This window comes from Pseudopodoces humilis, chromosome 1 (assembly GCF_049639895.1).
Source record: "Pseudopodoces humilis isolate 2021_Gansu_Grassland_sample_001 chromosome 1, ASM4963989v1, whole genome shotgun sequence".
Lineage (NCBI taxonomy): Eukaryota > Metazoa > Chordata > Aves > Passeriformes > Paridae > Pseudopodoces > Pseudopodoces humilis.
In genome coordinates this window covers 32,837,649-32,864,394 of record NC_142200.1, presented here as the reverse complement: position 1 = coordinate 32,864,394, position 26,746 = coordinate 32,837,649, and the positions used below count along the sequence as shown (strand labels likewise).

The following is a 26,746-nucleotide window of genomic DNA, read 5'->3' as shown; positions in this document are numbered from 1 at the left end:
GGACAGCTCTGTCCTTAACCCTTTCTGCCCCTCTGAAGGTAAACACTGCTTTGAGCATATCTTCTGCACTGCCTTGGGTTATGAAGACATGTGGAGATGCTTAATAAATGCAGACTTGACCCTATTAAATAGAAAGGAAAAAGGGGTCAAAAGGAAAGGAACAGGAAAAAAGTACTTTTTCAAAGGCAGGCAGAGAGAACGTCAGTCCTAAAACTGTCAGGATAGGTGAGTTTTAACAAAGGGCAGAAAAGAGTAGAAGAAAATGGAAACAAATGGAAATACCTTCATGAATCTCTAATTCTGACTGAGGATTGTTCAATCCTACAATACTATGACTGCAAATACGTATCTTTTACTCCTTGCAAGATGGGCCTACCTCCTAATTAAGCCACAATTATTTTTGAGGTGGTAGCTTAATTAACATTATATAACTTATAATACATTTTTCAAGGATAGTGTTGTCTTATTAAAAAGTCACCAGAAGTCTGCTAGTCAAGTAATAATCTGCGCTTCACAGCTAGAAAGTTTAGTAAAATTATAATGACTCAAAAAATACCTGGGAGTCAAGAATAATTGGGAGTGAAAGTGAGGAAACTGTGGAGAGGGGTTGCAGATGTTATAGGTACTTACCCTGTGCATTCCTACATGTTTTGACAGTAAATCAGTAACCTCCTCAATGGGAAACTGTGACACAGAAAGAGAAATGAATGAGTCAGGCCAGTCACAGTTTGGTGACAGTCCTGATAAGGCACCTGACCAGAGAGCTCCAGTCTGGGTGAGACAATGTACAATACCTCCAAGCTGGTCCTCTGTAATAATGACAATTTATGCATTTTTTGCATAGGATCAAATGAATATATGTCAATGGAAATATAAGGGTGGGAGAGTGTTTCTATAATGCCCTCACTTCTGTTCTCTCTAAATAGTTTTCAATATCTATAAAGCATCCATTGTCTAAACCTGCAGCAGCCTTTACTAAGCCCTCTGTATTTCAATTGATCACATGTGGGCAGAGTGTTATGAGGGGAGTTCTGCTGAAGCCACGAGGACTTCACACAAGCACAGCACGCCCTTTAAAGTGAGGCCTGAAGCATGCTCTAATAAACTGCAGTTATAATTAGAGCCACTGGGAAAGCCTGGCAAAGGACAGAATGTTTTTTTCTTTCCTTTATCTATTTTATTCTTCTTCTCTGATGTGAACTAAGGGCAGCGTTGCATTTCATGGAGACATCTCTTTTGGAAGATTGTATGTCAGTGCTAAATCATAGGCAGACACTGTGCTGGACACTAGCAGAAACAATTAGTAACAATACTGGGCAGTAGCAGGGCAAACAATATTTAGAAATAACAGCGCCAAGACAAAAAATCACTTTTGCTTCTAATTATAATTTTCCAAAACTGTTAAGGATGTTTTAATGTTTACATTTACCTTATTCACAAGGTGTATGTTAATGCAGCAATGAACCACCTGCACAGCTTCTTGATTGTCCACAAAACTGGTAATATTAAATTTAAATTTGTAGGACATAACAGGGAAGACACACAGTAAAGAGGTAGAAAGACAAAATAAAGGAGCTCTGGGGAGTTTCAGCAATGACATTTGTTTTAATTACATAGGATCCAGGCACCCACACTAGAGAGGAAAAAGGATCCCTCATTTTCAAATTTTTTGGAAATTGTGAGAAAAGCTTGAGAAGTTTTTTTTCATCTCAAAGTTTTTTATGTCAGTAGATATTCCTTCAGCTATTTAGATTTAGAATAACTCATAAATTTATTAACTGCAGGAGTTAGAGATTTTGCTTTATGCTTTCCAAAGTATTGGCTGGTCATTTGCTGTTCTTTCAGTCTCATAATTTCTTTATCTTCTACTGCTCTGTCCCAGTCCTACGGCACACAGTTTTGCCTCTCAGATGTGCCCTTTGCTGTTGTTGGTTCCCTTTGTCATTCACCTACACAAACACAAAGGAAAACCCCAGAAGTGCAACCTTGGCTTCATTAGTAGGAAAGGGGGATTGTGCTACATCTTAATCATCGAGCAGCAGCCAAGCACAATCTTGGTATTTTAGAAGACACACCATCACATGACAACAGCCAACATTCAGAAGATATAAATAAAATTAACATTTTATTTTTAAGTAGTGGGTCATACTTTGCATTCTGCAGGATTTTACATTTTTTACCAGCTGAAGTTTCATCCCTTTGCAAATATGAGAAGAAGTATAAGTTTAAAAAGCTTACCCTGACTTAACACACCTACGCACTTAAACCCTCTCTGCTTAATATTATTTTTTTAGAATTACTACTCTCTAATCCTCTCTCCTCCTAGCCCCTCACAGCCAGTGTAACTGTGCAGGAGAGAGCAAGAATCTGCCTTGGCTCAGCAGCTGCTGACAGTCTCACAGCACCATGCCAAACGCAGGACCAGGCTCTCCCTTCATGGAATCCCACCTGAAAGAACAGGGATCACCAAATTAGGCAATTATTTGCTTGAAATTTTTGGAATTGTCTTTGGGAAGATGTGTTACCCAGTGTTTTATTTCTTGCTCAGATGTATCAACTGGTTAGAATAACATTCAAGATTCATGCATGCGAGTGTCATTTGTGGGACAAAAATGGTAACATGCAAAGTTAAGCAGCTCAAATGTTAATTCCTAAATGGCTTCATTTGTAAAACTCCAAACTCAAGAAGTGACACCAAGATGCCCCTATCTGGCACGTTTTGACATTAGTCACAGACTTCTGTGCAGTGATGAACAGAAATGGTCACTTAGTTGACAACTGGCTAATGTGTTCAACAGCACATGTCAGTGTGTCCATTGACATCTGTCACTTATGGGTACATTTCTTAGTGTAATGAACAAAGAACTAATAAAGCACTGAGATGACAGGGAGCTGAAAGCTAAGGAGTATTTAAACTGTGCAGCATTCCATTCTGACACACGGGGACATGTTAATCTTTCATAAAGAGAGCAAAAGCTGTGCCTCCTGAAGGTGTAGGCAGACAACATTTCCTCTGGAGGCAAAGCCAGTGTGTTTCCTGTTCACTGCCTTGCAGTACAAATCACTGCCAGCACTTGCTATTTTTAATCTGCATCATTTCAGTGACCTAATTTGTATCCTGCCTCATGCACCCTTTCAGAGCAGAGAGGGTGGCACGATATGATACAGGGGTGGGAATGCGTGAGTGGAGAATAAGTCCTGGTTTTCAGATTATTTCTAAAGTGAAAATAAAGAGAGAGAGAACTCTGAGTTTTCAGGTTCTTTCCTAATTGGTATGAAATATTCTGGGAAACATCAAACATAATTTAATCTGTAAATATTTTAAATAATTAAAAATCTGTATCACTTTTCAGAATAATTTGTACTCTCTATCTACAAAAAAATGTATAAATGAAAGTGAAATATGCTGGACATATGCACATAGTCCACAGAAAGTGAAATGTAGAAGAGGAAAAAGGCTGAAAGGATAACATGCAGGATTTTCTAGTTCTGTGGTATCATGTGAAGTGAAACTTTTTTGGTTTCTGTCCAGGACCTCATCAAAAACCACGGTGTATCTGCCTACTTATGCTTAAAGCAGAATTCTGTGCTATGAAATATCACACTGAAAACCATACATTAAAAGACTTTTAGCAAGTTTATGTATTCAAGTGCTTAATTTAGGAAAATCTGGGTAGAACATTTTCGATGCAACCATTTCATCTCTTGTTCACATGGCCAAATTATAGTCTTTGACTTCATAACAACATACCACTTTATGGAGGGTGAAATTTTTTTGGTTTGAAAAGATAGACTAGTTGTATCAAAAGACACAGTGCTGGTTTCCACATCAGCAAGGATGAGGGGTCCCATCTGCCACAATCCACTCCTCACTTGCTGAGAAACTAAGCAAAGTTGGGTTTTATCATATACATGGGGCTGGGCGAGCTGCTATACATTTTCAGATGTCTTATGAAAGACAGGAACCAGTGAGACTCAGGAGTCCTTTCAGACATTGTTGGGTCCTCCACTCTGACCAAAAGCATTTCTGACTCCCTCCATCCTACCCCATTAGGCAGTGCAGTGTTTGCTCCTCAGTTTTCTGGCTCTGGAAGACATCACCTTGGCCTCTGCTCTCTGCTTGTTTGTGCTCAAGTCATTCCCTCCCTCTCTCTCTCTCTCCCTCCCTCCTCTCTCAGGTCCAGTCAGTTCTTGACAGACATGTCCTGTTCCCACTGCTTACCATTAACGATCTCCTTTCCCAGCCTGATCAGCAAATCTGCTTCTCCCACCCCCCTTGTCAATCAGCTTCTTTCTCCTTTCTGCACTGATTGTCCCATTTCTTGGTTGACATTGCCAGTCCTGGGCCCCAAAGCCCCCACTGCTTCTTCCCCCCCTCCTCTCATTTTCTGGATTTCCTGCCATTCCCCAGACTGCTTGTCCTTATCAGGTCACCTCCTGCCCTCTGCATTTCAATCAACTTTCTCCCACCTACTGACACCACTCACAGGTGGACAGGGAATAAATATCCTGAAGTGCCCAGATCTACAGCACATGCAAATTGAAGGGTTTTATTCAAAGGATTCTAATAGATGCCTCCTTGACAGAGAGTCCATCATGCCTTTCACAGAGTTCCTGCTCTCAGTGCAGGGCATGTAAGTACTATCAAATGAAATCTCACATAATTTTTTTCAGATGTTAAGCATAATTTCTTTTCCATTACTGCGGTTCTCAAAGATGGCTACTGTTTGGGCTAAAAAGTTTCAAAAAGTTCAGCCTGAGGCAGGCATCCAGTGTGGAAAATTTAAATCCGAGTATAAGAGTTATAAGCAGCTGAAAACAGGGTCTTATAATGAGAAGTGTCAGACAACATCAATATTGGAAAGTGCTACCAGCTTGGCCCATAATACAGGCTTTGTTAAAGACATCACCCAGGCTAACAATTGCTATATCAAGTTATAAGCTAATGCCTTTTGCAACTGCTGAGTTATAAAATCCTTAATGATTTTTTTGGTTGCAATGGTAAACCTGGCAGCAACTGGGAAAGACCCACAAAGCTGGAGAAAAAGTAGAAAACCTGAGGTTTTCTACCACGTTTAAGTTACAAGACTGGGAACCGTGAAATCTGAATTATATTCTTGGCAATGCCACAGGCTTCCTGCATGACTTAGGTCTAGCTGAAGGTTAACCTCTTGGTGCCTCAGTTTCCTCAGCATATTTTTTGGGACAATGTTTATTTCATTTCCTAGGTGATGCTGGTATACTGAGCTGGCTTTCTGTGCTTCAGTGATGTGGTACACTAATCCTCTGCAATTTTTCAACAGAAGAGAAAAAACAAACTTCTAGGGTTTGAATCTATGGCTTGCATAATGGGGAGAAAGAAAGGAGGAATTTACTGGAATGATTCAGAAGCTGAAGTTATGTTGGGTTCTGTCCACAGAAGCATAGAATCTCTGTGCTTGAATCCTGAAATGCCGTATAAACAGTGCCTTGCAACTCCTATAAATGGTTTCCTGACTTTGTTAAAGGAAGTGGGCTGTCTACTTAAAGCTCTTGTCTGGGTCACGGTGACTAAACCTTTCTGCAGTGTGGCTTTTTAAAGGTTTGCATTTGTTTTAACTCGGAAACGTTCCCATAAGCCTCAACAAATAACAAGGGTGTAGAACATAACATATGTCCTTTGATCCATGGAACTGCAGAGATGTCTCACTAGGAGATGTAGCCCAGTTCACCTGTGCACTAATCCATTAATGCTGACAGGAGTTTCACAGGACTAACTCTGTTGTGTAATGCTGTAAACATTAGTCATAATTGCTTGTAAAAAGTGCTGGGAAAAGAAGTCCTGGGAATCACAAGAATTTGAGTCACAATCAGCTGTAAGTATTAGAGATCCCCTGGATCAAATTACATTTGCCTTTCACCCTTTGCAATTCTATGGATCTCTCAGTCCAGTATAGAAATCATTAGCTAATTGTAAAAGGGAACACAAACCCCTGTCTTAAGGCATCTGTTCATGTCAGGTACCAGACATGTATATTCTGCAGCCCCTCCAGAGACACGTAGATGTCTGTAAAACTGCTCACCATGCCATGTGTTGTTGTTTGCATAAACATAATTGAACATACTAATAATACAGAATACAATTATTCTGGTCTACTAAGCTACACTACATGTGATTAGAAAATAACAACGTGTCCTGGGAACAGTTAGCAAAACTGCCCGAATGCAGATAAAAATTGTCTTATTAAAATGCAAAAGTAAGCATTTATCTTTCCTGTTATCCCTATGGGGGCTGTTACACATAATAATGAAAAGATGTCCCTTGAAATGGCATTACTTTTTAATGAGGCTTTTACCCACTGAGTCATAATCTCCATTTTACTAATTACAAGCAGAATTGGCTTCTAAAAACCTTCCTAAACCCAAACTACTGAGCACAAACAGCTTCTGAAGCTGAGGCTCCCAATCAGTTCTCAGACTTAGGCGCCTAATTCAGCAAGTTTTGGGCTACAGCTAAGTTAAAGATTGGGGTTGACTCTACAAGCCAAGCATGTGAAGACCCAGAAAAGACATCTGCACATCACTGTCGCTAAAGGACACAAAATGATTTAACCAAACACTCAATGTCAGAACAAAAAAAAATATTTTATTCTCTGACTCCAGTATTTATAGATTCTCAGCAATGACCAGGGATTGGATAATTAAGTTACCACCTTCCCAAGCACACTTGTCATGAGAAACGTCCATCAAAAGACATTTCTTGGAAGGAATATGATAAACAACTTATGTTTATAGGGCTTTCATGGTAAAGTAACTAAAACTATGAAAACATTATCAGAAGGCTTAATTTTCAGGGTGACACATCACAGTGTCAGTTCCTGGGCAGTTCTGTGACATATTCCATAGTGCTTTACTTGTTAACCATCCTCTAGTTAAACAAAAAATAACTAGGACACCCATGGTGATTACTTGGTGATTGTTATTTGGTCCCATGGACACACCTGTGCCTTTGACACTTGTCTGCACTCAGAGCCTGAAGGGCCAGACACAAACTGCCAGTTCTGGGCCCCAGTTCTGACTCACTTGCCCTGTCCTATTCTCAGTAGTACACAAAAGACCACATGGTGCAAGGACTGAATGCTTGTATTCCAGTTAAAGCCTGGCTTTTCCCTTCATCTGTCTAATTACTCGTATCCTCTTGAGCTCATGACCAATAAACCATTCTTGATTAAAACGTTTTGGCAAATACGATCCATTATCACAGCCACTGTTTCTTCTGGTACTCAGGACATTTGACATGGGAACTGCTTTACACAGCAACAGGGGCAAACATCTATTTCTGCAAACTGCCACTCAGGGAGCTCCTTAAAACTTGACAGCACTGAGATTATTTTTATGATAAAATACTAAATCATTACCAACACAAAGGTGAATGGTTCAGGCTGTCAATCCGAAGTCTCATAACATGCACTGAAATACCTTCTGGGGGGCCATATCCAACAAAATGTTATTGAAGTTAGAAAATTAAGTAATCTAAAGCAAGGAAATTCCAAGATTAATTCACCCTCACCAGCTCCATGCCATCCCTTCTTTTCCAAATTCAGTTTATCTATTCTTGTCCTTATTCTCACCACAGGTCATTTCATCTGTTCATTTTATGCTGGTGGCTTTCTCTCAGGTAATGAACACCAAAAGAGAGAGTAAGGACGAGGAAGAGAAGCTGATGGCTCTTTGTTTTAATGCCAAAAAATTTTATTTTTTTTTTTAAATTTCTGGGAACAGTCTTAAATCCATAAAGGAACACTCCACTGTGTTGATGTGACATTAAAGTAAGAAGGTGGAGTAATCATCTGGGTGCTACAGTTTTTCTGAGCTTGGTCATTTTGAGACAGATTTTCATAGCTACCTCTGTTACTTACAAAGGCCCTACATCAAAACCTACAGACACTAGAACTTCTTAGAGAAAAGTTTGACAATTATTTTTAAATGGGTGAACCCATTACTTTTTCCCCAGTCTTTTTCTTGGAAATTATTGAACCGTTTGGCTAAAAGGTTCCATAGAGCAAAATACAGCCTGAGTCAGATAGCACGGAAACTATCACCACTAATGATTAAAGTTTGGCAAGACTGTAAATAGCAGAGTCTCTGAGTGAGCAAATCTTATAATAGATGGGGCAATCAAACCATCCTATATGATAAATTGTCATAATTTCTATTTCACAATTTGAAAGTCTCTGATGTTTATGAGAGACAGGTTGGCAGTAGAGACCTTTACTGATGAGCACAGCACACAGAGGTTCCCCAAAATCATACAGCATCTGTTGGTAGACCTGGGATAGCACTCAAAAGGGCTGACCTCAAACTTCCCTTGTAACCACAGACTGTCTTTGGTTTTGCTTGTCTCAACAATGTTTCCTCTCTCTCAGTTACATCACACTCCCATACTTTTCTTCACTGTTGTCTCTCTCTGACTTGTCTTCCCCTTCTCCTTTTTCCTTGGTTTCCCTTCTCACAGTATTTCAGTTTTTACCCATGTACTTTCCCATGACATCTGACTGATGAGAGTTTAAACCAGTTTGGCTACCTTAGATGAGAGGTATGAGAGGTTTCCATTCCAGGAGACAACGGTGCTGGGCATGTATTCCCTGCCCTCTGCCACCCTCTTCACCTCACAGTTCTTGATTTCTGGTAGGCCTCAGGATAAAAAGGAGACAGGTTGGATTGCTTTCTTGGTGGCTGTGGGAAGAATAGCTGGAAGCCTGGTCTAGTGTCTGTAGATCTTGTTTATATGTCATATTCCATGTGGTATAGGAAAGTAAGATCATATATGACTGTAATCTCTGGTTACATTTGGCATTTGGCAGTTCCCTGATTGAATTGCATCATCTTTATGTTACCTCAGACGAGTCTTAATTATGAACATTTTGATTTTTCCACCAGTTTTCACAAGAAGTTCACCATGCCCACATCAGTCAGGTCTGAATTATTTGAGCCCTTCCACAAATGTGCTTTTTTGGTTAGATTGAATGTGTCTGGGTTGGATGTGAGGTTTTCCAATGTGACTTCATTTCCTAGTAGGAAACAAGTACAGGGATTCAAGGTATGTCCCACTGCCCAGCTGAGGGACAGCATCTCTGGTCAGCAGCTCTTTGCAGACTGGCCCGACTGCTGAGTTGGGGCTGGCAGCAAGGACAGGGGCTGGGCACTGTGAGGAGTGCAGGGACAGGGACAGCTATCACCCAGAAGAGCTCTGTCTCTATAAAGGGAGAGGTCTCTGTCACTCCCTTCTCCTCAGTGGTGTCTGATTTTGTGAGCACTGGGAGTCTGAAGACTGCTGGGGACACAGGCAGCAAAACTGCTGGCACAGGTGATCCTCCAGGGGCTTTTAAACTTCAAGAAAACTAAAAGAGTAAAGATACTGTGTGAAGATACTGAGATACTCCAGTAGCTTTCTGGGACTGAACAGGGGACAATAAATCCCAAAAAACCCACATTGCAGACCTGATCAGGTGTTTTTATTCACTGCAGTTCTCAGGCAGTGGAAAAGTAGGATGGACCCATCTATTTTATCCAGGTCACAAGCAGCTAGAGATCTCCCATATCCCTCTCCCCCTAGAAGAAATGTGGCTGTATTTGCCAGGATCCCATGCCAGCATTAATACTCCCTTCCAAGGGCAACTAGCTGTCTTTTGCTGTCTGCGTATCTTTGCCATAAGCCATCCACAACTCCCAGATAGCTGGGAGGCTGCAGCATAGCTTTTCTTCCCACTTCCTTGCAGAGGAATTGGCAGGAGCACCGATAAACCTATGGCAAAGGCCGAAATTTTCAGTCTGAGTGGGTTCTGACTTGTAACTTTGAGCTAAAGGGAAAAGACATGGAGTTTAGCAGGCCAGGTAGAGGATTTTGACCTCCAAGCTTTTACCTCTTTGTGAGTTTTGCCTTAGAGATGATGTGGCAGCAAAGCAGGGTGGGGACCCCTTCTTTCTCTACCCAAACATGTCCTAATGGGATGGAGATCTGTGCTTCCCAGACCTTTTATCAAACCATCAAATACAGCCAGGATAGCAAGCCTGAACTTTCAAAAGCCAGAAGCCAAGCTCTGAAACATCACAAGACTTGCTTAAAACCACAAGGTGTTTCTCAGGTGTTTCCTCTGGGCACTGAATTTTTATTTCATATTCAAGTGGAAGCTAAGAGCAACATACTCTTTCTAAAAGAAACCCTGAAAATATTTCACATGAACAATAGATTCCAAAAGATTAAGAATAAAAAATAGAGTCACAAAGGCTTTCAACTCTCATAAAACCCTGGAAATAACTTATTTTAATTTCAAAACCCTCTAAGCTATAAAAGGAAGATTTTTGGTAAAGCAGCTCTGACTCGTTCTAACACATTTTCTCTTCATTCATACGTTCTTTTGACTCAGACTAAAAGACTTGGATTGCAAAGCCTCATGCATGTGTGTGTTCTTTTTTTTTTTTACTTCACAGCTTTTTTTGGGAAATACCTCAATGAATACAATGGCAGCTACATCCCTCCTGGGTGGAGAGAGTGGGTTGGATTAGTGAAGAACTCTCGCTTCTATAATTACACCATTTCTCGCAATGGTAACAAAGAGAAGCATGGATTTGATTATGCAAAGGTATTTTCTTGACACATAAATGCCACATGATTAATCCATATAAAAATAACTTTCAGATAATTAATTAACCAGATAATTAATCCATTAACCAACTACAACCATGAAATTGAGATATTGTTTTCTCTCCAGGGCATTGCAGATCAATTTCCACCTGAGAATATTAATCACTCAACCACTCAACAGAAGGCTCTTACCAAGGCTCTTCGGTTGAGCCTGGTGATTCCTCCCTCCCTTCTCCCCTCCCTCCCTCCCTCTCCCTGACAGAATGTGATGTTTTGGTGGCAGAAGCAAACAGTAAATAAAAGCCCTTCCCGAAAAGAACTGTGCCCCTTATGCTACTGGACTTTAAAGTTTGCTGAGTGTTGTCAGTTATTACCACAGAAGAGCCTTGGTTAATGTTGTTTTCCATTATCGAGTACACACCAAAGAAAGGCTGCACGCCTGGGGTGCCAGACTCCGGATGTGAGTATGAGAGTCGATAAGGGCAAGAACACGGCCCTTGGAAAAGTTCAGAGTTGTTTGTGCTCTTGACAAAGTGCGGAAAGTATGCCAAGGTGACCTGCCCACTGCCATGGAGTTTCTTGGAAAGGCTTAGGAGGGAAGATCTCAGACAGCCCAGCCTGCAGAAAGCAATCTGAAATTTCCTCAAATTGCAGCTCAAGGAAGATGATACAGATGTTGCAGCTGTGGTTTCTGACCCATGTAATAAGTTTTTATTGGAAGCTAGTGACGCCTGTTTCTGATTTTCCCATCCATAGAAATTACATTATACTGATTATACCGAGTGAAAAAAAGAAAATATAGAATACTGGTTAGTTATACATTCCTTACACACCCTTTGTATGTAGCTAGAATAAACAGGGAAACAGGAGGGGAGTAGATGCTTTGGGAGAGCAGTCATACAGGCATTTCACTCAAACAGGCCACAAACCCAGAAATTATCACAACCCTGGAGCCTGACACTCATTATCCATCTTGGAAACTAAAAGATCACTCACTGTCTCATCCATATGCTTGCAGGGTTTGTAGCAGCCACGCTACTGTGCGTGTTCCAAGTGTGCTGCAGGAGAGGGGAAGGGGCAGAGGGACAGGGAGCGGGTGAGCGAGGAGGTCACAGCTGGTTGGCTTGTCCTAGCACTGACATGCGACACAGACCTTGTCCCTCAGGCTCTGCTTTTGCAGCTGTTCGGGGCCTCGAATCCACAACATAAGATTAGTCATGCCTGGAAGTGCTTGAAATTACAAACATTGTCTCAGCACTTTCTCAATGAAGTTCGAGCTAGACCTCCAGGCCAACAGTGAATACTCCAAGGTGGCAGGTGGTTTAATTTAAGTTTTCATCTTTTTTTCTTAGTTCCATTTCCTCCCTTTTCCTTGTAGGCTTCCATTTGCCACCTTAGCTGTGGGTTAAGCCAGTTTATTAGCAAGTCACAACCTTAATCTCAGCAGCTGCACTGCTTAAAGTTGCACAATTAAATGAACAGAGCCCGCAGGAATTCAACTGCTCCCTGCATTCTCATTTGCAATGTCTTTGATTAAGATTTTTTGTAATCTGTTGCCTGTTGTAGCTGTCTTCCACCTTGTACATATGCAAAAGTATAGTCTCAACAAAGAGTGTGCAACAAAGGTTTATGTAAACATAAAAACAGATTAAGATTCAATGTTATTTGTGAGCCATTACCTTGTGAAGTGTTTTATCAATGAAATTTAAGAAACATACCTTTGGCAGTACAGTCTGTCATTTTAAATATTACTTAGCATTATATTACCAAATTTGGTAATCAAATTTACTTAATACTTTCTGTTGTATCTGATTTGCAAAATACTGTCTCATTTTATGTGGCATTGCCTGCTTAAGAAAATAATTACTGCTCAGTCTCCCCTATGCTCCCTGGAATCATACGTCTCTTTGATGGTATGTTTCTACTTCCTGATCTGAGCTTTAATGAGGACTTGAAAAATAACATAATAACATGATAGTATGTGATCTAATTAATCATGCACTTTGTAACTTTTGCTTTGTGTTAATCGTATGTTCCAGGACTACTTCACAGACCTAATCACTAATGAGAGCATTAATTACTTCAGAATGTCTAAGAGGATATATCCCCATAGGCCCATAATGATGGTCATCAGCCACGCTGCACCCCATGGCCCCGAGGATTCTGCACCGCAGTTCTCAGAGCTGTACCCCAATGCTTCACAGCATATGTAAGTCAAAATCACACACTGCCAGATCCACTCCTTGTATCTGCTTCTGCGAGGGATTTGTTTATGGAGACATTGCAGGAACAGGGAATTCAAATATAAGACACTCATGTAAGCAGAGAATGCTTGTTTCTTTTGCTATGCTTGTTCCTTCTGCGGGGGAGAGTGACAGCTCTGACCATTATTAAAGCAGAGAGAAGCTCTTTTCCTCCTGGGAAGTTGGGGGAGATTAAAAGGTCAGTATTTGGCTTTGTAAGGGCAGCTTCTTACAATACCCTGAAAATATGTAGACACAGGTCAGGATCTGCTGGAAAGATATTACTTCCTTCGTTTTCATCTAAGATATGCGTTTCCTGGGCTCTAACTAACTGAATGCATTGAGAGTAAAAACACCCTTTTGAAGCTTTTGAGCACAAAACAGATTTGTTTATAGACTAGATACTGGCAGATTCCCAAAATAGCCTATCACACTGCACTTTTAAATAACACGTTTAATCTTTTCTGGTGATTAAACTATAACAAAAACCCCAACTCCTCAATTTGTTTCTAGAAGAAAAAGCAACTTCAGGTAAAAATCTCTGGATAGTCCACATCTGTGGATTCCTCATCTTGCTTCCTACCTTGAATATTCTGGGTCCTTTTCTTTATAGCGGGAGGCTATGGAAGATTTTCATTGCACTTGTGACTCCCATGGGTTTGTAGACCTGTCTTTCCATTTGTTCTGAAACACTTTCTTTGCACATCTTTAAGAAACAGCAGAAAAACAACAAAGAAAAAATCACAAAAAATATCTTGATAAAGATGTATTGTACATTTATTTGTCCTCTCAAAATGAGGATAACTCAATTTCATTAGGCAATGGGAAAGCTCCTTGGCCTAAAATTTGTATTTTACTCTGCAGTAGTTCACATACCAGGATGGTTATTCAATTTACATCAAATACTTCAAAATTTCTAGGAGTAGTAGTTACCACATAAACGGCATGTATAAACTGATCACTAGTTGGGGCCAGAAAGAGATTTGTTGTTCATGGCACATGGTTACATTTTTGTTGTTCTGCATCTTTTTATCCTCTTACTGCCTGCTACTTTTTAGATATGCCGGTCTCCCTGACCTTATAATCTTATGCTCTCCATGATCCCACATTCCTTAGACTAGGCTTTGCAAGAAATACAAACCAGTCAGCAGTGTTTTGTAGTTATTTAGATATTCGGAGTAGTTTCTACCCAGATAGGGAACTAATGAAGTTGAGATTTTAGTTGGTAAACAAGGTAGACACAAATACATGAAACCTGTTATAGTGGGTTGTATGAAAGAACATTCTCAGTCCTGAATTCTGTGTTCCAGCAGAAAGTAGCAGAGAACAATGGTGAGGTGAGGGGGAAAGTAAAAACACGGCCTTTTTTCCCCTGTTTTCTAGCTTCTGAAAATCACCAGTTTAGGTGAAGCATCCAGGTCAGTGGGCCCCATTCTCTTTGCATTGGTTTGATCTCTTTTTGAGCTCTGGTGGCAGCCCCATCATCCTGTGGCAACAAGTGGTGCCGCTCTGTGCACTGGGGACAAAGGGATACTTTTTCTTTCCTTCTAAACCTGGAGCTTGGTTATGGCACCTGTGTCCCCTGCTTCCCATTCCGTGAAGAATAATGAATAGTCACTATATCAAATTGAACGGATTTCTCCCATGTCTCATTTCAATTGCCGCTTTTCATTGCAAGAGAGTTATATCTATTTGTTCTCACCCCATTCAACAGATTGCCTCCCATTTAGTGGCACAGACTGCCTGGCCTCAGGCAAGCCATCCTGCCTGCTGGGGGACTATCCATCATACAGGAGGGCAGGATCCAAACTGCTTCCTCTTAGCTGTGGGGACAGTGTCTGGAAGAAAAGCACTGAATCATTGTATCTCACCCTACCTCTCCCCAGGCCAAAGCAACTCATTTTAGGCTCACTGCTCCCTGTCTTCTGACAAGTGCTTGTAGGAACTTGCTTTGGTTTATCATGCTCCTGACACTTTCTACTGCTTGGTGTTTTCAGCCTGCTTGTTTTCTAGCTTGTGCTGGTAGAACAAAAGGCTTTAGTTAGTCCCCAAATTTTTAACTGTGTCTCCACCTTGTATACAAGTTATGTGTTATCTGCTAAGATTAAGCAAAATCCAAGCTAAAATTAATTTTTATTTGTGTGGACTCCTAGGGTCTAACTACCTAGCTCTGCTAAGCTACTTTTAAGAGCACTCAGCTGTGCTTCTTCTTTTCTTCTGGTGTTGTTGATTTCTTGGCAGGCTTCATGCAAAGGGTTTTTTTCTCCAATGACCTCAGGAGATCCTTGCTGGCTTGTTTTGTGTTTTTTATTGCACTGACTGACTGCATGTGCTAAAGTTCAGTCTGCAGAGCAATGAGACAAATTGAAGATAAACTGCTAATTTGGGTTTGGGTGGCTGAAGATTCCAACTTGATTTTTCTCTATCAAAAATATGAGCAATGTGCTCTAAAAGATATGAGAAGTTCAGTTCTCACAGAAATATTCGGCGTTCCCTATGAAAACAGAACAAGAACAATAAAATCCCTCCTGCCAAGGTTTGTGTAATTTGTACATTTAACCCTTAGGTTTTCTTCCTTGGTGGTCAAGCACCATTTGAATCTCTTTCCTTCTGACCTTGGGTGACAGCCATCTGACCTTCGATTTTGTTTTTAGAAATGTAGTTGCTGTATCATGTTACTGTAACGCCTACCTCCAACAAAGAAGGGAAACCAGGTCAAAAGCTGCTTGCTGGCTTAACAAACTGAGATGGAAGGTTATACCTACAAACCAAGGATTAAGATAGCCTGTCAACCACATGTGAGAAGTTTTGCTTAAAAGAACAGTAGCTGAAGCAGACCCTTAAATTACATGATGTCTTTTTGCTGGTAAAGTGCCTGCTAGAGATTGAAATACTGCCTCTATAAATTAAACCAAAACAAAACCAACATAAAAAAAAACAAGCCAAAAGTTTGTTTAGAAGAAGTTTTCCACTGGCATATACATATAAAGACGGGAGTGGCTATGGCAGGAAATACTCCAGGGAGAGCTCTGCCCTTAAGTGTGGGCGTCTATTGGTCTCATTTCCTCGCTTATCAACATGGCAAGAATAAAATCAAATGAATGCAGCAGCAAAGTCCTTAAGATTTATGAAAAATACATGAAAGACAAAAAGAAAATGTGTCATTACATACTATCATTATGTTACAGTCCTGTCCTCCTCAGCACAAATACACTCTGGAGTTGCATGGAAAGTCTTACAAAGACAAGAAGCGTAATGATGTGTACACTGTTTACTTATAAAGTGATTTTTGTTAATTCTTATTAGCTCCAGCTTAAAATGAAAAACAAACTATATCATATTGGAAGCAGCAGACTCTTTATTGTTTTTAAGCATCCATTCTCCCCTCCAACACTCCCACATAAAGTATGTCCTATTTCTGACATCTAAAAATGTTTCTGAAGGTTTATCCTGGCTGCTATCACCATAATGAGTGATACATTTTCTGAAAATAAATCATACTAATGCATGTATTGTAACTATCCCAGACATTATTTCTGTGGAAGAAAATGGGACTAGAGAAGATGTACTAGATGAAAGCAATACATAGATTTTTGCTGTGGTAATGAACATCATCTGTTTCGGGAGCAGGGTTGTTAGACCTTTGGAAATGTTTTTGTTAAATATGAAGTTACGTTACAAGACAACCTTGTTTCATCAGACAGCTGAGCAGGAAAGCTCTGACTCAAAGGATGCTCTGATGAAAGCCTGAATTATCTGTTACGCTCTGGGCCACTGGCACTTTAACTTCCCTTTACCTTTCAGTGTGAACCAGTCTTAGGGGAACTGTGAATCAGACCTAAGCTGTTTATAAGTTGTGAAGTAAACAAGAAGTAAACAAACATTAGAAGAAAAAACCTGCAGGAGGCAGGTTTACTGAAGAATGAAAAAAATGGAAATCTGAAACACTGCTGGCTGTGCTGAGTTAAAATACTTGGGCTGGCAGGAGGACTCACAGCCAGATTTTATGACTACTATTATGGAAGTAATCCTATTGCCAAGCTAGAAACATTAGGAGGAGCAGATATAAATGGAATCTGATCTCTCTTGGAATAGATCAGAAACCCCCACAAGCTAAGAAAAGGTTGGTGATATGAAAGGCAGAATTTTATATTTCCAGTTAAAGATCTCATGAAAGGTTCTGATAAACCAGGTGTGCAGGTAGCAGAGTGTCTGCAGTACTGAAGCACCAAAAGAAGTGTTGTAGCACTGGATCCCCAGAGCAGTCTTCAGTGTGAATTTGGGGTGTGAGTTGGCTGTGAGGCTGAGTCTCCAACATCTGTCAGTAATAATGGTACTTCTTGTAATGCAGACACGGGGCCATTAGGGTGGGATCATGAATTTGCATCAGTAATAAATCTTGATGTGTCAGTGTGTAGTGTCACTACTGGCCCGAGGCCTGCTTGGACTCCTGACTTAGAGATAAATGATCAAAATCATCACACACATCATTGGGAGTGTGATTTTAAACAAGACAAGAAGAAATAGTGTGAAATAGAAATGTAGATCATATTCTGATTGCACAATTAACTTCTGCAGGAGCAACAAGTAATGTTTCCTAAATGAAAAAGGTGCTACATATAACAGGCAAAACCTGTTTCAATTCTTTATTCTAAAATACAGCAGTTCTGTTACACTTCAGGAGTGAAACTTTCATACCCCGCATACCCAGATCTATAAATATCACTGGGTTTAAAAGAGTCCCCTTTTAAAATGCATCAAAAGCGGACCCGGAGTGGTGAAATTCAACTTCACATTAATACTGACCATGGCCACTGGTCAGTGGGGTTTTTTTTCACTTTTAGTTTTGCCCAGAACCTAACCTTCCTGCTTTCCAAGAACAGTGTCTAAACCTGGAAGTCTACTTTCCCTGGAAACAAAGAATTTGCTTCCTTTGTTTATTTTCTCTTGAAGAAACATGACCACTTATGCCATGTTTGCTAATCACATTTCAAAGAATAACAGAGGTGCTAATTCTGTACAGAAACTATTCATTTTTCTCAATCAGTTTTACAAGAGGTATTATTTTATAATGTTGTTGACTTTTATTTTTATGAAATGAAAATGTTCTTGGGGCATCTAAGGCCTGTATTATTTTCACTGACTGGAGGACTCCCAATCCAAACAGAAGATTAGCCAAACACTTTTGGGATAAAACCCCCTGAGAACTTCTTGGAATTATTCAAACCAAACATTTTTAGGCAGTATTTTTGTGAACATAATTTCTTTTGTTGAGTAGAAACAGGAGGGAATTAGGAGGTTGTAAATAGGGGCAAACACAGATTTTTACTATGAGCAATTGAAGGAATGTTTGGAAACATACTTTTTTCTCTCCACAGTATCCCATCTGTTAGAGACATGTATATATTTAGATTAATTTTTTAGAAAGCAAATGTTAATTTAAAGTTATACTAAGTTCTTTAAGCTCTTAAAACATGCTGTAGTTTCCCAATCCTTTCTTAACTCTAAAATATCTTTTTGTAATAATGATTTTCAAAAGGGCTATATTCCATTTATTTCATTCAGTATGAAAATTCAGTTCAGTTACTAGCAGAAGCTAGTGAAATTCATTTTTGAATTATTTGTTTGGGGACCCAATTTTAATTGATCCTTAAGTACAAGCATCCATTTTTTGGCACTGTTGGGTATTTTTATTGTTTCTTGCCTAACTTAAAGTTGTTGTGGTACCTTAAAAGCCAAATGCATTCTTAATTTTGAAGTTCAAATTTAAATATATGAATATAGTAAATATGTTTTCAGAAAGAATTACTGAGGCCTTTTGATTACAGCAGTGAGTGCTAATGTTGCTCCTTTTCTCCCAACATAAGTATCTACTTGAACTGATGTTTACAGACAAATTATAGATTTTGTGGAGAATCTTTCTTTAAAAATGCACTACTTCTTGCCAATATTTATTCCTTCCATAGTCTGTAGATCACTTGATTATCACTGTAAATTTCTCTGTATACTTATTCACATATATGACTGATTACAAAATCTCAGGGTGAAATGTTCTCATTATGAGTATGCGTTTATAGGAAAGTGCTTACTCTCAGCATTTGTTATTGTTAAGTATTTGGAATTTTTTTGGTTAGTTTAACTGAGGGTATCAATTCAAAATCTTATGAATTTAATATCTTCCAGTGCCAGAACAGATCTGTTAGGGAGTGCCAAGCAGTCTCTGTGTATTAACTTCTTCACAGTATGTGCTGGACAAATAAAAGTGAGCAACAGGACAATCTAGTTTTGTCCAAGTTAGTATATTCTACAAGAATGACAAGTACTACAGTAGCAGCTTGCCAGACCTAGAGGCCATGGACAACCTGAAAATAATTTGCTACCTGGCACTGTCTGCTGATCATGGATCAACAAATGTACTCAACACAAGATGGACTCCACGACTGAGAGGAGATGGTGGAAGACATGGCACACATCTTCGACTTCAAACTTCCAGTGCAAAAGGGAATCAAGAAAATGTAGTTGTCAAGTGTTAGTTTACAGCAGGACTTGTTATTACAGAGCAAAGTTGTTCCCAAAAATGGAAGAATAGAAAGAGTGACAGACCATGTCATAAGGACCTTCCAGGACTTATAACAGCTGAACATTTAACTGATATCTCCAGCTGCTTCAAGAAAAAAAAATGTTGTGATAAAAATTATCACTGACCAGGAAGAGAACTGTCTACATGGAAAAGTTTCCAGAAGTCAGCAATATTCTTCCTAAGATTTACGTCTGCAGTGGGTGGTTGGTTGGTTGGTTACATTTATACCAAAAAAAAAAAAGGTAGATAGATTTTAGGGCAGTGTCAGATCTTGTGCCTGGCAACCAGTGCCATTCTGGTGGATTTCTGAAAGGTCCAACAAACAGGGGTACACAAGGAACGTATACAAACTGTGGGATTTTGGAATTCCTTTCTGTCTCTTCCTTAGTACTCTTTTTCTGACATTATGGACCCCTGTTTCACATTTATCCATCAGCCAGTGACACTGGATATTTCACAGAAGGTTCCTGTTCCTTGAATTGTCTGGGAGGAAAATTCTGCTCCCTCTCTGCCTGCTGCATTTCTCACCCAGAAAATTCAAAATGCATTTGGAAAGTGTCTGTGAAAGGTTTTAACTGCCCTGCTAAACCCTTGAGTGCTGCTTTTAAAAACTATCCATTATGTGGAGGAGGCTGCTCACAATAGCCTGGGAACATAAGACCTGAGCTTGCTTCAGCAGCTGGCTCTCCTTCCTGGCACAGCAGCAGGCTGTCACCACGCTGCCAGCTGAGCACAGCTCACAGCCACCTCATCGCTCTGTGGCTGGGGCACTCAGGACCCCACTGAAAAAAAGCAGGGTTTTACTAGGAAAGGCTGATTAATCAAAAATGAGCTCCTTCATGGGAAAACGTCTTGTCTGACAAACTTCCAAGGAAACAGAGAAAAATTTGCACTGAAAGTATCCTTCTTTTCTGTCTGATAGCTGATAAGTGGTAGGTGACAAAATTCCTAAGACTTGCTTCTTCAGTGGTCTCCCTCTGCTAGGACTGCTAGCTATCCAGCAACACAGAGGGCTGTGCTCCTGGGATAAATCTTATTAATATTATGACAGTATTCATTTTAAAAATCAGACTTCTACCATGGGAAACTACAAAAACTTTGACTTTTCAACATGAAATAAAAGATTTTTCATCAGAAAATGAATTCTAGTTTATGCTTGTCTTTGCTCAGTAGGGAGCTAACCTTCTCATACTTCTTAATCTCTTTTGGAGTCCTGTGATATTATTGCATCACTTCTCTTTTCCCTTGAGTCTAATGATTAAGTAGAATAATCAAAACTTGCTGTGTGTAATACAGGCATACTTGTCAAACTCTAACTCCTCAAATAATGCTCTCCAGTTAAAATGTGGACTCCACTAATTTATTGAAGTTGATTATCAGTTTACTACATTATCCTTTCTGCTGGTTTTTGTTCTCAGAGTGTGTAGCTAAAGGTTATACATTTGATATCTGATATCTGATATAAAAATCAACTGCTTCCACCATTCTGGGATCACATGCAACCATGTAAAGAAAAATACAACCTAAGTGAAGGATTTAAGGTACAACTCTACATTACACAATATTCTGATATTGTTCATTTTAAGAAAAGACAACTACACATACATATTTCAGTGGGGAAAATGTACCTTTTGTAAATACACATGCTATAATTTTCAGTACCTAAACAGTAAATTAATACTGAATTGCATTTTTATTGCAAACTGAAAAGAGAATAAAAAGAATCAAATTAATCTAATCACCCAACAGTATTTCTTTCACTTTCTCTTTATGTTTAATTTTCAAATATAATGCTGCTATTCATGTATCAGGTACAGCAGTGTACTAGAAACAGGGGGAAAATAAAACCCAAAGAACTCTAATGAAAATGACAGAACCTAGATTCCTTCTTTCTAGAGAAGGAAACTGCTCATACATAGGTGAAACCATTATGGGACATGGATTTTGCTTGCTTTCTCTTCACCTTGTAATTGTCATGTATGCTAGGCATAAAAACAAGATGGATGGAGAACTTTTGTAATATGTTTGTAGAGAAAATTTACTTGACACATTTTTTGCCACACATTTTCTCCCAAGGTGATATCTCTGGGAAAATATTTTTGTTTCTTACAGGCTATCTTTCAAAAATACACTGGCTGTGGCTGGAACACCGCTCTTAAATATTTCTTTTGATGTTTGTGCAAACTCTTCAAGCATCATTTCTTGCTTTAGATAGGACTCTGTGCCATACTTCTTCGTAGTACTAGTATCAATAGCCATGTTAGTTCAGTTTTGTTGTCATGGTTAATTTTGTGCTTGTAATGCACTGTGCTTTACATTCACATAGAAAATAACACCTCAACAGTATTTAGTGTAGAACTGGCTGTAACACTGGTGGTGTTGTTTATACTGACTACTATATTTATTTGTCCCACTGGAAAATACCTTTCTTTGACTTTTATTTAAAAGTAATTGCTCTACTGGAAGTAACAGGGCAATATACCTTAAGTAAACAGTCATTTTTATCTCTGACTTCCTTAATTTTTCTTATCTATATGGGATGCATCATGCAGATAAGCCTTTTAAATGATTACAGGTTTGTTTGAGAAATAGATTTTGGCAAATTCTAAATATTAACATGGAACTTGTGGTCATCTTTGAGTCTGAAAGGAAGCTTGGAAAGTAAGTGGTTAAAATATCTTGAGGAGGTGATACATGACCCAGTGAATCTTGGAAGCCACTGAAGTGATGTTTTCTGATATTTGTCAGATACCACATGGAATTTGTGATTTAACTGTTTGTTGGAGGAGTTTCCACCTCCCTCTGATGTCTGTCATGCTGCACAACTTTTCAGATCTGCTCTTTTCCTCCAGTACTCCCAGCTATAACTACGCACCAAACATGGATAAGCACTGGATTATGCAGTACACGGGGCCCATGCTGCCAATCCACATGGAGTTTACCAATGTCTTGCAGCGCAAAAGACTTCAGACCTTGATGTCAGTTGACGACTCTATGGAAAGAGTGAGTGCAAGAGACTGCTGTAAATACAATCTTATTCGTCAATAACAAAATTAAATTCCTTAATTCTTTCTTTACCTTCACCAACAACATTCTGGAGAAGGTCATTGTATGGAGGAATTACTCCACTTTTTCCCAGTGGAATTGAATTCTGGTTCTCTGCAACAAGAAGCCAAGCTCCTGGCTTTCTTCTTTCAATTGCTGGTTCAAAAAAATAGTGGGCTTTCTTAAAGGGAAAAGCCACTGGGCCTAGTGTAAAGCCTGGTATTAACAGAAGATGCATCACCTGTTTGTACACATGGATAGACACAGGTGCACACATGACAACTTCTATTAATTTCACACAATCCCTTCACAGTTTGTCCTTCAGTTGAAATCTGGGAACTGGCAAATCACAGCAACTCAGGTGTCAGTCTACAAGTGTTTGCAGAAGTTAGGCAATGCAGTGTACTGCTAATTATAGGTAACATGATACATGAACTATTAGGTTTACTTTGTATGACTTTTTGTTCCAAAATCAAGCACCATGACTAAAGATCTTCCCCTAGAGAGATTTCTTTAAACTTTAATAAAAATTTACAGCTTTTTCCCAAGCCCACAACTGTAAGAAATGAGAAAGTTGTAGACTAGCACAGTAAATCAAATCTGAGTACCTTTTCCCCTAAAGCTGTAGCAGACTTTTTTCACAAGCAGTGTTTGAGTACACAATGAATTTTGGACATACTAAGGCAACTACCCCATTATTACCATATTTTTTCTACTCTACTTTTCTGGAGCTGTTTAATTGTCCCCTCTGTCAAGTGTGACATTGAACTGGTATGTTGATTTTTTCACAGCACAATAAAGGCAAGATGTACAAATGCCAGTCCCCAGAATCTGTGTCAACATCATTGATGCCATGTTTGGTCCTGCATATTTAAGGATTATGATGGTTATACATGATGGTTATACATGATTCTGCATAAAATATGTTTTGCTACATATAACTCAGTTCTTTCTGTGCTGGGTTGCAGCTACACCAAATGCTTGCAGAGATGGGAGAACTGGAGAATACGTACATTATTTATACTGCTGACCATGGATACCATATTGGGCAGTTCGGACTGGTCAAGGGGAAGTCAATGCCGTATGACTTCGACATTCGAGTTCCTTTCTTTATTCGTGGTCCAAGTGTGGAGCCGGGATCAGTGTACGTTCCCTTATGTCTCTAGCACAGCTGTTGAGCCTAATGTAAAATGTTTCTGAGAGCATGTGATTATCACTCTGTCTAGTTTCATTTCATAAAGGATGCCCTATTATTGCAGAGCAATGAGTCTCATGAAGAGGCAGTTTTTTCACTTTGCATATTATGAATAAGTTATAATGCAGATGAGAAAACTGTGTAATGCACAGTCCTGTAGGGTTAAACTTGGGTTTTACTTTTAGAAACGATGCACTCATCTTTACTGCTCATGCTGTCATTTAGCATCATGCCCTCATTGTCAATGAGATAAGAGCAGTGTTGCTGCTGCACCTCCTTGTTTTATTGTGCTTAACTTTTTCTTTGTGATGTCAGTCTGCAGTACTGGCCTATCATTCTCAGTTGTAGACTTCAAAGGGGGTTTTCTAAACTTAGCACTTCTGTAGAGCTTTACATCTTCAAAGCCCTGATAAGCATTAATTATCATTCTATTTCCAAGAGAATGTGAAGACTTACACATTGAACACATGGCAACTATGACCTTTCCTGTTGATTTGCAGAGTGCCTCAGATAGTTCTGAATATTGATCTTGCTCCAACAATTCTGGATATAGCAGGCCTTGACACACCTCCAGATATGGATGGCAAATCTGTACTAAAGCTTCTGGACTTGGAGAGACCAGGAAACAGGTGGGTCCCAAGTTCCCTTTTTAGCCAGTTCAGAAACAAACACCTTAGTAAATCAACAACTGAGTAGAAAAACAGATTCTGTGAAAATGAGCTGTGTCATGGCAACGACCACAACTTTCCCATTTCAAGTCTCTTAAGTAGTAGATCTATAAAATTGCACATATATATAAGTGGAGAGTTGTTTTTTTTTCAAAAATAATTTGTTAACACTTACAGTGGTATGCTTCAGTGCCAGCAGTAAATGTTATTATTTTATTTTCAGGTTTCGGACAAACAAGAAGACCAAAATTTGGCGTGACACATTTCTAGTGGAAAGAGGGTAATTATTAGGGGTGAGAGAGTTTTGGGAGAGTCTGCCTGCTGGGAACACTCCCTTGTGCATGCTTTCCTTTCTGCTTCCTCCTCTTCTTTTTTATGGTCAGAGAAGCAGTAAATTTTGCAAGCAAACTGACAGGCATGACTTTTTTCCTAGTTTCCCACCACTGCATTTGCAATCTACTGAGCTCCTTAATCCCCTTCTCTGAAGAAATTTGGAAGCATGCTTTTCTGGTGATTCTCCTAGCCTCTTTCCCTAACATTGTACTTGTGCCCAGTTTTGTCATTATCCGAATCATTTTCTTCTCAAATCTCTGTTTGAAATCCAACTGTGTAGAATCCTCTTATCATCTGATTTTGTATTTTCCATCATATATTAGAAACATTCTTCATTTTAGTTCCAGCTAAGACTTACGTGTAGTTAAGATTCATGACTGTAACTGCTCCTCTCTTTGCTGATAACTCCTTATGCCCTCGTACCTTGCCAGTTGTTGCAGCGAAAATTTTCTGTGGGTAAAAATTTTACAGCAATTTCCTTTTGGCACTTTATGACTTTACAGATTATGAAAACCTTGTCTGTTGTATTACAAAGCAGTGCATAAAAGACACATCGTAATATGTAAGATACAGCCAAGCTTGTGCTGAGTATGAAAGTCCTGTTGTGTCTTCAGCTGTGTTTTCCAGCCAAGAAAGTGTTGCTTCAAAGAGGTTTGCTTTGTGAGAGAACCTTCATTTATGTATGAATGGTGCTGATCTGTACCACTTAGACGTATTTTAGCAGCACTTATTTATCTTGTGGCAATTTTCAGCCAATCACCTGAGCCTTTTTTTCAGTATGTGACCTACATCAAAAGTCATTAACAGAAGTGTGGGGATTTTTTTCTTTGAGGCATTGAACCTTCGAGTAGCTCTGTTGTTCAAGTTACATTCATCATTAGGGCTTAGAACAATGTATCTAAAACATTTCGCTTTATTTTTTTAATAAGCAAATTTCTACGCAAGAAGGAGGAATCCAACAAAAACACACAGCAGTCTAATCAACTACCAAAGTATGAGAGAGTAAAAGAATTATGCCAACAAGCAAGATACCAGACAGCCTGTGAACAGCCAGGACAGGTAAGCCATGACTCCCTGCAGTTTTCTAGGTGTCGCAGGGAAACATGCATTTTTCACTATGGGTCAAAAGAATTTGAAGAATATGGCTTTTGGAAGGTAACTAAAAGTTCACTGTTGTTAGTATCTTCAGAGCTAAAGAAAACCAGACAAATTTCTCTAAGCAGTGGTCTAATTTAAAATGTTGAAGACCTGGTCCTTTGTTTGCTGTCTTAGTACAGAACTTGTGGTAAAACTCTTGTCCACAAACATAACATGAAATGTCTACTTTTTATTTGATTGTGTCTATTAATAAATATGCAAGACAGTTCAGTGATAATTGTTAATAAGGGAGAGAATCTTTTTGAGCAGTGAAAGCTTGTGCTCACCAGGCTAGTTCAAAGCATTACCAAAGCAAGCAGGTTAGTCCTAAGATTACACATTATTTCATTTGCTGGGATGAACAACTGAACAGCACACTTAGTAATAATCATCCTTTATTATTTATTGAAACACTTTAAATGGAAGGGTGCCCTTGCCCAGAAACACTCCCTTTTTCAGGTCACTGTAAGGATTCAGGCAGTGATACCCATTCCCGAGCATTACTTTTTCTTCTTGCAGCCTTAATGATTTCAGTGTAACACCTGACTCTGATACAAAGGTCTAATTGCCTGCTCATAAAACCAGAAATTACTGCACCCCTGGCTACTAAGCTTACACCTGCATCTCTGCAGTGCATGCACAAGAAGAGAGCTAAATTAAGAAAAGCGATTCTGACTCCAAATTCTCTTCAATCCATCCCAAATTAGTGCTACACCTATGGTAACACATGAAGATGGATTTACTGGGGAGATGTGTAGGCGAGCTGTACGCCTTCTTATTGACACCACCTCCAGCCACGCTGGGGCACAGGCTGGGGGCCCCAGGCAGTGCCTTGTGCCTGCCTTGCCGTCCTTGTAGTCCATCCCCATCCCCACACACCTCCCCAGAGAAGTGTGAGGTGATTTCTCCCAGGCAGGCCAG

The 26,746-nt window shown here is 39.5% G+C and overlaps 1 protein-coding gene across 10 annotated transcripts in view; it reads left to right on the top strand.

The window, feature by feature from the left end:
* The window catches only part of SULF1 (sulfatase 1), a 184,488-nt gene that overhangs the window by 128,583 nt on the left and 29,159 nt on the right, over positions 1-26,746 (top strand). For all 10 annotated transcript variants that reach the window (XM_088060696.1, XM_088060702.1, XM_014257499.2 and 7 more), the window contains 7 exons: positions 10,471-10,622; positions 12,664-12,833; positions 22,300-22,450; positions 23,461-23,636; positions 24,188-24,316; positions 24,579-24,635; positions 25,618-25,747. In XM_088060696.1, the coding sequence (XP_087916822.1) occupies positions 10,471-10,622; positions 12,664-12,833; positions 22,300-22,450; positions 23,461-23,636; positions 24,188-24,316; positions 24,579-24,635; positions 25,618-25,747 (965 nt within the window). The remainder of the gene's footprint in view (positions 1-10,470; positions 10,623-12,663; positions 12,834-22,299; positions 22,451-23,460; positions 23,637-24,187; positions 24,317-24,578; positions 24,636-25,617; positions 25,748-26,746) is intronic.